Source organism: Pollicipes pollicipes, unplaced genomic scaffold, assembly GCF_011947565.3.
Source record: "Pollicipes pollicipes isolate AB1234 unplaced genomic scaffold, Ppol_2.1 Scaffold_5724;HRSCAF=6776_pilon_pilon_pilon, whole genome shotgun sequence".
Lineage (NCBI taxonomy): Eukaryota > Metazoa > Arthropoda > Thecostraca > Pollicipedomorpha > Pollicipedidae > Pollicipes > Pollicipes pollicipes.
The window spans coordinates 4,891,600-4,902,435 of record NW_023596746.1 but is presented as its reverse complement, the minus strand read 5'-3'; the positions used below and the strand labels follow the sequence as shown (position 1 = coordinate 4,902,435).

General features: G+C 55.6%; 2 protein-coding genes across 2 annotated transcripts; one reads left to right on the top strand and one right to left on the bottom strand.

Moving 5' to 3' along the window:
* The first annotated feature begins 4,102 nt into the window (after positions 1–4,102).
* On the top strand, positions 4,103–7,351 carry LOC119102573 (alpha- and gamma-adaptin-binding protein p34). The gene is made up of 6 exons (XM_037225976.1): positions 4,103–4,281; positions 4,710–4,894; positions 5,126–5,243; positions 5,533–5,685; positions 5,961–6,083; positions 6,512–7,351. The coding sequence occupies exons 1-6, from the start codon at positions 4,209–4,211 to the stop codon at positions 6,739–6,741; spliced, it is 882 nt and encodes a 293-aa protein (XP_037081871.1). The 5' UTR covers positions 4,103–4,208; the 3' UTR covers positions 6,742–7,351.
* Positions 7,352–7,956: 605 nt separating this feature from the next.
* Positions 7,957–10,830, bottom strand: Mat1 (CDK-activating kinase assembly factor). The gene is made up of 3 exons (XM_037225975.1): positions 10,562–10,830; positions 9,532–9,667; positions 7,957–9,090 (listed from the first exon to the last, which is right to left on the bottom strand). Exons 2-3 carry the CDS (start codon positions 9,656–9,658, stop codon positions 8,267–8,269), a joined length of 951 nt encoding a protein of 316 aa, XP_037081870.1. The 5' UTR covers positions 9,659–9,667; positions 10,562–10,830; the 3' UTR covers positions 7,957–8,266.
* Between the last annotated feature and the right edge of the window lie 6 nt (positions 10,831–10,836).

The window sequence follows — 10,836 nt, the reverse complement described above, 5'->3', positions numbered from 1 at the left end:
TCACGGAAAGGAAGACAGGGAGTGAAAGGGAGAGGAAGAGAGGCAGGTCTGTACGATGCATGACAATAAACGTACAAGTTGACAAAAGAACGCAGCTGTACTTTGGCAGAGCGCATATGGCCTCTGACAGACCCCCACGGTTCAGCAGTGCTGTGACGTATCACAGTCTCAAAACCAAAATATCGCTTCTAAAATACTCAATGAGCTGTTAAGCAAAGGGTTCCTGCACGCGGCGGCAATATCTTCAGAAAATGCACGGTAGGGTGTGTGAAACATAGACAAAGAGAGCGTGCGAGAGGTCGCGGTGTGTCACTTATTTCCACCATAACCGCTCCGCATCACAGCACCTAACCGCTCCGCATCACAGCAATCACTCCTTTTTCACGCAGAGAAAGGGCTTGGAACGCCAGGCATACACTGCTGCGAGATGCGGGACCCATCCGGTGTTATCGTCACTCATTACGTTACGCTCTAATGGTCTCGGTTGTAATCCCTTCTTTAGACCAGGCATCTCCTAGTACCAGGTACCCCACCCCGTCAGCTGCGGTGCGTCCCAGCGCTACGCCGGTTGGTGGACGGTTCAACGGAGGCTTTCACTGACCGTTATCGTGTGTGGTGGAGCATCCCCAGCGCTTCCAGACGTCCAGGCTTCGGCTGGAGGGGGCGCTGACCATCACACGGCTCGAGGTGGTCACACCTGGCGGCGGCAGCACGTGCCGCTGGTCACACCTCGGCCCCGGCGGACGTGGGCCGCAGGGCGGCACGTGCTACTGGTCACAACCTCGGCCTCGGGGAACGTGGGCCGCAGGGCGGCACATGCTACTGGTCACACCTCGGTCTCGGGGAACGTGGGCTGCAGGGCGGCACGTGCCGCTGGTCACAACCTCGGCCTCAGGGGGCGTGGGCCGCAGGGCGGCACGTGCTACTGGTCATAACTTCGGCCTCGGGGGGGGGGGGGGGGAGGCGTGGGCCGCGGAGCAGCACGTGGCGCTAGTCACAACACCGATCCCGGCGGACATGGGCGGCGGGGCAGCAGGGACAGAGGTCCGCCGGCACACATTGATCAATCGACGGAAAACACCGATGGCTCGCCGTCGGCAGACGGCAGACTTCTGACAGCGCCGGCTGAGCGTGACGGGCCGGTGGCGCGACCGGCCGGCGCGAGTGAGCCCTTCGCCGCGCCGGGCGCAGCTGACTCACCCTTGTCCAGCATGCCCTTGCTGGCGGCCTGTGCGATGCAGCCGGCTCCGATGAAGCCGACGCGCTGCTCGCCTAGGCCGATCGAGTAGGTGACTCGACCTTTGTCCTGCGGCAGCGCACACAGCTCTGCACGCGCCCCTGCCGGCGTCACGGAAAACACGGCACGCCCAAAAAGTTACGGCTGCGCGCTCTCCAGTCCGGCGCAGCGCCACAGAAGGCTGGGCCATCACACAAAGCAAGCATATTTCACGCAAATAACGCGGCGGAGGATACCATCAAGCAACGCACAATCCAAGCTCAGTGAGCTTGGCAGCCGCTGCGTGTGGCGACCCGCATTCCCCTAGCCCAGCACCTGGGCCCCACAGCCGACGCAGCCGGGTCTCCATACCGCGTATGACACGTCAAGCCGAGGGGCGTCGCCTCCCGCGGGCGCGGCGGCCGGCGGCCGCACGGCGCCAGCGGGGGCGCGCCGTCCCCGGACCCGCACCGGCACGCGCGCCGGCGCCGGCGCCGGCGGCAGCAGCGAGCGCTTGCGGTGCTTGCTGCTGGAGGCGTGCACCATCAGATTCTTCAGGTGACAGGTGAGGGCACACTGGCAGACGCGGCACCAGGCCACGCGCGGGTTGTCCTGCACTGACTCCAGCCAGCCTGGCGGCCCATCGGGGCGTTGTCAGCGCGCGTCGGGGGCTCAGCGGGTTTGTACAGCGCGGATAGCAGGTGGTGCACTGGTGCTATCGTAAAAGCAGCGTGGTTTGCTCGGACATCATTGCTGAATCACATCGTTGACAGACACTCGCATACTTCACTTCAGGACATGGAGCGTCTGGGATGCAGTGTCGATGTCCGACCCCGACAAACGACCGTCCGCCTATCTGGCCCACTTCTGCGGGGTCAGCAGCTGTGGCTGGCGAGACGCGCTGGGTGACACACCTTTCAGCTGCGGGATGTCCTCCCAGGAGGACCGGTACTTCTGGTAGCGTCGGTTCGCCGTCTTGACGGGCGTCTCGGCCGCGGCGGCTGGCTCCTGCGGCGACACCAGCAGCATCTCGCTGTCTACGGCGACTTCGAGGATCGTATCCGGCACCTTGTCGACATCAGCGCCCTCGAGAACCGTCGGTCCCTCATACGGCGGCTCGGCGGCCGCGTCCACCCCGCCAGCGGTCTGCATAGGGGGCGGTGCAGTCGATGGACAATACCATAACATGATACACGCCAATTCAAACCACGGATACCGTATTCAATAACAAGCGTTTGGTGTTATCGTCATCGATGCCGGACGGCGACGGCGACCACGTGTAGGCTGAGGCGTTTACATTGAACATGCGATAAGAATACCGCCGCTACATTGGTCTCGTCTTGCTATCGGGAAGGGCGCGAGGGGCCGTTACATGGCACTCGTCGAGCCGGAAAGGGTATCCAACTTTACGGGAGGTGAGGCGTCGGAGCGCCGGTGCAGTGCCGGCTCTAGGCCGCGGGCACAAACTTTGCGAGTGCCGTGGGTGGGGGGAGGAAGGGAGCTAAGCACGCGTCGGGCGCGCATGTGGGGGGGGGGGGAGGGGAAGGGGCGATGCACGCGCTGGGCGCAAGTGTGAACCGTGAATCCGGCATGAAGGCGACCCTCACGGCCAACCGACGCATGCGTCGAATAAACGCATACGTCGACGCGCACTTCGTGTGTCATTGGGGCTTTACGACGCAATCAGCTGCTGACGTTATACGGCGTCGCCTGCTTCTCAACCTGGCAGGAAGGGTGGGCACCGCGGGGAATCGAACCCCGTACCTCTGGTTTCCCAGACGAATACGTCGGGTCAAAGGATTGCCTAGCAGAGGTGAGAGTGCTTCTAAAAAGGGAAGACCAAAGCTACCTTTCGAAGCCCATTTCCTGCATACATCACCATAGCGAAGAAGCTGCATTTACAGCGGAACGGCGGGAAGGCCAGGCTCCGTCCTTCCCACTCCCCACACTTAAATAAGCCTCCAAGACATTCAACCTCCAGGCACAACGTCCGAGGCGCAGCCCCCAGAAACAGCGTAATCCATGAGATTCTGGCTTAAAACCCTCAGGACATTGGAAATGGCAATTGACCGATGGCGGGAGTCTGCGATGTTAGCCCACAAGCCGTTGTTTTGTTATCAACACGCCCTGTCCGCACCAGCCTTCTCTGCGCTAATGGTTGAAATGTATTTGGATGCGTATGCTAAGGAGCTTGACGACAACTGCAATGCGAGTTTAGCTTTCAAGTGGACACGGAGTTGACCTGTGGGTGCATTAAATTGTCTTCTTGAAAGGCCAGTCCACGCTTTCCATTGCGATGTTGGCATCCTGACTTTTCCTGGCGGTTGCCGAAAGTCGCTAAAGAGTTCCCCTACACATTTATTGGGAATGCACTATACGGTCGTATAAAATGGCAGCCCCGCGTCTAATGCAACACGGTTGATTGTAAAAATCCTCATAATACACCTCAAACTGACCAGGGGATAAAACACGAAGCGAAAACTTCTTACCTCCATAACACGCCTATTAACTGCGTTCCTGAGTGAGAGATGTGCAATACTATATAAACGGTCGCTACCAAATGTACACCACACGGTCTCCCACCACAAATGACAACTACGAGTTCTTGAAGATTATAGAGATGAAACATTCCAAAATAAACTTACTCTGATTTTTTGGTTCTTCTGCATTTTTTTGATACATTCATCATACAGTTAATAAAATATACAACTCAAAATTGCATCAAAAGCATTATAAGAACATTTCAAGGCAGCTTTAAGCTTTGTGCCCCGATCCTAAAGCTAATGGATAGGTTAGGAGTATAAATAGTTTGTATTATTTGTTTCCTTTTATTTACACAGATGTTCATAGCGCTCAAAAGACATTCGTCGCGCATGTGAGGTCTTACCAAGGCTACCTAACGTCAACTAACGTGCTACGCGATCGTGATCCCGCCGTCGCCAAGCCAGGCGCTCGGTTATTGCCTTTGCAAGCAGGCAACGATCTGTTCAATATGCTGCCAGACACAGAGCCATGTGTCTTTATCTATGGTCCAGAATCCACTGTGGTTAACAACATTATTCACAGTATGTATCACTTTCCTGAATAAAAGTAATGCAAATTCATCAGAATTTAGTTCTTGACTTTCTTACAACACAGATCCTTGAGCAGTTTTGAAATTGGTGCCAACGCCTTGTTGTTAACAATGCATTTATGTATGAAGGATTACTTTTAGGCAAAGGAAGTATCATGCACTTGCATTCTCAAACAAGTTGCATTATAAGTTGTTTTTAGCCAAGCTGCATGATAATTGGAATGTAAAACAAAAACAATAATGCAAGCAGTCGCAATTACGTAAATTCTCAACTGGATTTACAAGAAACACTATACACAAAGATGATGCAGTACTAATAGCTGTATTTCACATAGAAAGACCAGGAGAATAGTCTCTTGACCGTGCCAGGTCTTTTTATGACAACAAGTGTGCAGCTTCTGGCTTCTGATGGTGTTTCAGATATGCCTGGATCATCACTGGATGAGAGAAGCAGTTCAGATCTGGTTGTTTGCTATCCTTGGCATGTGGACAATAAATACTACACTGCTGATGTTTTGCTGTGCCATGTTCAGAGAAAGGGTCTTCCAGACAAGAATTTGGCAGATAGGTGTGAAGCTGTTGTCATCTACTTCAACTCTGATGAGGTGGGCTGCTGGGTTCAATTTATCCCCAGGATATGTGGTGTGTACTTGTTGCCATCATGTGCTGCTTGCATTTGAGCCCCAAATTTGATTCAAAATAGATAAGTACACTGTCACTTCTAAAATACAAAATGTTCCCATTATGTGTGGTATGAATGGGATGAAGAAAGAACCTGATTTCAGTTATTTTTATACTGCCCCTGTCCCCTCCCCTCACCAGCACTACCATTCCAGGCCAATGGACTGGATGAAGTGGACTCAATATTGGCATTCACCAAGGAATTTGAGCCAGATGTTTGCATTCTTGTGTGCAACACCTGCCATGAGAATACTCCTGTCTCCAGGTTACGAGGTTTGTACAAACTCAACACTGGTGGTGACATGCCTCTACTGACTCTTATCAGGCATGAATGATGTGTAAGTGCTCACTGTTGACCCAGCCAGTGCAGGAATGGTGTCAAAATCACAGGTTTAACTTGCCATTAATGCCCTCTATTGGCCCTGTCAGCAGGAGCAGTGCAGAAGATGGGGGCCTGAGTGCATGAAGCCTGCCTAGTCTTAACAATTGTCTGGATCATACCCAGGAGTGATACATCAGTCACAGGTTTGAGTGGGCATTTCAATGTAACTACCTCCGCCAGCGCAAGAGTGGTGCGTCGGTCACGGCTTCGAGCTTGTAGAACTAAGCCCCTCAGAGGAGGCTGATCCCGACGACGACTTTCCGGAGACGACCGGCGTACAGCGGATCACGCAGGCACTGCACGCGCACACCTGGTCTAACCTCGTCATGAAAGGTGGGCCGGAACGGTGCAGACGAGCGAGAGCGTGCGGCGTGAACGGCCGGCGACCACGCCTGTGGTCTGCGCGGCGCCATCGGCGTTCCCATTAGGTGGTGTTTTCCGCGGCCCGCTGGATCAGAGAGCGAAGAATGGTGATGCGAGGAAAGCTCTCACGTCTAAGAGTGTTCTCAAGCCAGTGTTGTGTGGTGTCCAAAACACCATCGCTTACCGGCTTCTTGCGTCCGGACCGCTGGCTCGGTCCTCCTTCCTCAGCCGGCACGTGTTTGCAGACCACCGGCCGGAGGTGTCCAACCGTCTGCTGGACGAGCTGACCGAGGAGCGGCCGAGCGCCGTCCCGACGGCGGCCGCGCCGGCGCCGACGCCCGCCGACAACAGAGATACGGACGCCGTCGGTGCGTGGGCGACGTGTCTGTCACTGGTCGCCGGGCGACCTGCTCGGTGGACATCCCCAGAAACATGCTTATCCTCTCCCGAGTGGCCTTCATGCTGCCACTGCTGACCGTCACCATTCCCGCTGCTGACTTGCTTCCCCTGTTGACCCCAGTGGCTGCCCCACTGTGTCGCTACCGTGCTGACATTGTGTCGCTGCCCCGCTGACACTGTGTCGCTGCCCCGCTGACACTGTGTCGCTGCCCCCCACTAACACTGTGTCGCTGTCCCTCTTACACTGTGTCATTGCTCTGCTGACGCCGTGTGGCTGTCCCTCTGACGCTGTGTCGCTGCCTCGCCTGACGCTGTGTCGCTGTCCCTCTGACCCCGCGTTGCGTCTCTGCCTGACTCTTTTCTGCTGCCCCTGCTAAGCATCTGTCGCCGCCGACAGACTCGCTGGTGTCGGAGATGGCCGCGATGGTGGGGCCCGCCGCTGGCGCCGCAGGCTCGGACGGCGTTGACGACTTCGAAGCACTTTTCTCGCAGCTGGCCGAGCTGCGCGCGGCGGCGGCGCGCGTGCCGGAGAGCCAGCGACACGACTACGCCGAGCGGGTGGCGATGGCGTTCCTGCGCTCCATGGGCGGCGACGAAGACGAGCCGACGGCCGACGACTCCGACTGAGCGCCGGGGCGGCTGAGGTCGCCACCCACGCGCGGCTGTGTGTGGTGTCGGCCGTGCTGATGAGGGGTTCATGTGTGGATCAGTGCATTTCGTGAGAGCTGTTGCTTTGTTTTGATATGTTGTTTTGGCAGGCGTGGGCGATGAAATGACTGCCGGTTTATGTATGTGGCAGCGGTCTTGCGCTTGCGGTGTTTGAGTTATGTTCATGGTGTGAGAGGCCTGATGCCGAGGTGTGAGCTGACGGTGAAAAGGTAAGAACCATTGAAGAACGTTGTGCAGTCGTTTGTTCTTTGATTAGTTTCAAGACCATGGTGCAAGCATGCCTATTTCAGCCGTTCCTGGCGTGGAGCAGCATATGGGGCGTTACTCGGCATAAGTTATTTCCATTAGTGGTTTAGGTTGACGAACGCGTTTACCATTTTGTCACGTACAGGACGCCGTAGGATAATGCAGAAATAGTATCATAACGCCGTGAGAAGCGTAATGACCTGCATGCATGTGTCTTTGCCAGTTCAAGGTATTCATTTCACCGCATCATTGAGGTGTGACTAATGTACGAGGGTATTCATGTCGCGTCCATAGTGCAGTCCGAATATTGATGAATGCAGACTGAAACTTAATTTACGTATATGGAAGCGTCTGGAGATTGACCTATACTCGTTACGAGCATTACGTAATTCGCCGGTCGTGCGGGGTCTGGCTGGAGTGCCGGTCATTTCTCGGCAACACGCTCCGTGTGCCGGGGTTTTCAGACGCAGGCCCGCCTGTCGTAGAATCTCGTAAAAGGCCTCCGCGTTCTGCCGGTAAGGTGAGTGCAGCTCACAAACGGGCCGCTGTGCCTTTACCTGAACGGCACGCGAGACCTCCGTACCTTCACCACACTTCCCACATGCGTCAGAACAACGGCGATTTGGAGGGCACGCTTGGACCGGAGGCTTGCGTCTTGAGAACGGGCCGAATCTTACATGACCGGAGGGAAGCCCGCATCAGCTCACGTACACTGATTTGGCACAACTGTTCTTAACTTTCATTGGTCGGGGTTTATGCCCTTCAGCACGTTTTGTTACGTCTGCACAGTTCTAATCAGCCCTTTCACGACTGCATTGTAAGGCTGTGGCGAGCTATATATTCACGGCAAACAAAACTTCGCACCGGAAGCACTCTTTGTTTCCGGATGGGGGGCCGATAGAAACAAGACTGAAAGCGCATCGCCGTTTATTCACCGAAAACAATAACCAAGAGCCTTGGTTGCCGCTGGTCAGGTACGTATGCCGCACGCAGGCGGCGCGCCACGCGTGGCGCAGTCCCGGCTCTGGACGGGCCGGTCGTGGAGCAGGGCGATCGCGGCGCGCACACCTGGCCTCGCCACCGCCTCGAGTACGGCTGCCGCCCGTCCGACGCCGTGCCGGGCGCTAGATCCGCCCCGTATCAGGCGGCCGTCGCCGGCCGGACGGGCCGGGGGTCGCACAAGCAGGTCCATCAACCGGGGTTGGGCCTGGCGCCGCCGCCGAGACCGGCGGCCATCTCAGCCGTCGCCGCCGGGGAAGAACAGAAGACCAGCCATCGCCTCCTGCACGGCGCGCAGGCAGCCGAGCGAGGCGGCGTAGCCGCCGGCCCGCTCCGCCTCGCCGGCGAGCCGCACGTGCGTCAGGTAGCCGGCCTCGGCCAGCCGCTCGGGCTCGGGCGGCGCCGGCCCGTCCATGGGCAGCGTCGGCCGCTCGTAGACGAACGGCTCACCCTCGTCCACCGGCACTGCTGGCGCCAGCACGCCCACGCGCGCGCCGCCGATCCGCACGCCGCTCGAGAACTGAGTGGGCTTGGCGCGCGGCCGCGGCGCCGCCGCCTCCGCCGCCGGCTCGGCCGCGCGCGTGTGGTCGGCTACGATCCTTTTGGCGTCCCCGTACGAGGTCATCAGCTCGTCGATGAGCGCCTCTTTTTTCTCGACCTTCTGGCGCCGCTCGGCCAGCAGCCGCTCGTGCTCATCGCGCTGGCGCTCCTCGTTCAGCTCGTTCTCCAGCTGCAGGATCTCGTCCAGCTCGTCCTCCTCGTTGCGGCCGCGCGCGCGGTTGCGCACGATTGACTCGCGGTTGTCGCGCTTGTACGCCTCGATCTTCTTGTTGGTGGCCAGTACATCGACGCCGTTAGCCAGGTTGTAGATGATGGTCTCCACATCTTCCAGGTAGTCATTGTACTGGCGCAGTGAGGCGAACTCCTCCTCCTGCTTGTTGAACTCGCGCAGTATCCGCCGCCGGATGTCGATGTCCTTCTCCACCGTCGCGTCCTCGAACAGCTGCACGCGGAAACCGTTGCGGCGCAGCGGCACATCGCACTGCGGGCACGTGCCCGAGCCTGCCGGCATACCGCACGTGGGCCTCTGAGTCACAACACAGTCCATGTATCCACATGAGAATGCGGGTTTTACAATAGCGATGCCAGGACCAGAGCATTCCAACATCTTGCATAAGCTGCACCATCGACTGCAGCTTAAATACAGGGGGGGGGGGGGGGGGGGCATGAAAGAGCCAATGGGCTACAAAGATGTACTTGGAAAACTACAAAACAGAGAAATGACCAAATGATAAGATACAAATATGGTTTTAGGTTAAATATATTTGTAAAGCACAATCAGAAAAATGCACCAGGACTTTGCCTGTCTGCTTAAGAAGTATGCCAAAGGACCCTCCTAATGATGAACAGCACAACTTGGCACAGAAAGCCATGACATCAGGCCTTTGGTGACATGCAATTGGTTCCCCATTGATGGATGGTGGAAGCATGGTTGCTGCTTACCTTTGGCAAAAAGGAGATTGACACAGTTCTCACAAAGTGGATGGCCACACACATTCACCATAAGTTTCATAGATGGGTTTCTGTACTTGCTGGTCTTGCATCTTGGACACACCTGTTCATCATCCATCTTGAATATCTGCAACACAGGCACACAATAACCCCACTGATCCTGACCCCAGGCAGAGTAAGTAGGCTCTGGGATCAATCAACTACAATCCAAAATCAATAGTGACATCCAATGAAGCTTGGAGCAAGACAATTACAGCTGGACATCCTGTTGATGTCATGAGCCCAACATCACCAGGCCTTTGATTCTGTGCCATATAGGTGGCTCCTGAAAAAGACAAATTATTTAACAGCACTACTAACTTCTGCAATGTGGAATGGTGGATCAAGACCCTCCATTTTTGACAGGAAGCAGTTAGTGTTAGTGAATGGGTACATTTTCAGCTGGATGCCAGCTATAAGCAATGTTCCAAAGGGATCACTGTCAGTCCCCATCTCCTTTGGCCTTTTAGAAATCTGTCTGAAGTCATATGGTGGCTATGTAGCCCTTTGAAAATTCACCCACAGTTTACCACCAGACTGGATCCTGTTGCAGCAAGAGTCTGTTTTGTGGCAGCCTGCTTGTTCATCTGGAAGCCTCCATTCAATGAAGGCAAGTGCAGAACCCTACACCTAGGCTGGGACAACAGGAATTTGGCCTCCACCACAAGGGGCATTGAGCTGTAGCAGGTTTCTGAAGAGATCTGGGGATGCTTGTGGATGCAAACCTGATCTTCTGTGTGCGTGCAGCAGCTGCAGGACACAAGGGTCAACATTTTTCCAGTCACCTAACAATCTTTCAAGCTCCTTGATCAGACAATCATGTCACTCCCAGTTAACTCCCTTGTGCATCTTTACCTTGAAAATGGCACCTTGAGTATGGTAGTAAATTTACAGGTAGTTACACTACGCCGTTCTTGAGGCTTATCGCAATATTTCATAGCATTATCATTTGTGATTGTCCACATGACGTTTACCCACTTACCGCTACTCAACGCAGCTATCACAGCTCACAGATACACAGTCTGTCAAAGCATTCACTTATCACGTATCTTCTATAATCATCCGCTTTCGTGCGCGGCTAATGCCAGGCTCTGCATGCCTCTCCCCTTGCTATCTGGAAGGATCGCCCTCGATCTCTGTATTTGTATACAAATACGGGATAAAATGAGATCGGCGCTTACGAACCAAGTGCGCATGAACTCCTCGCAGCTGAAGCTACCATTTCACTGGCATATTCAAAATCCTTTCCTTATAAGC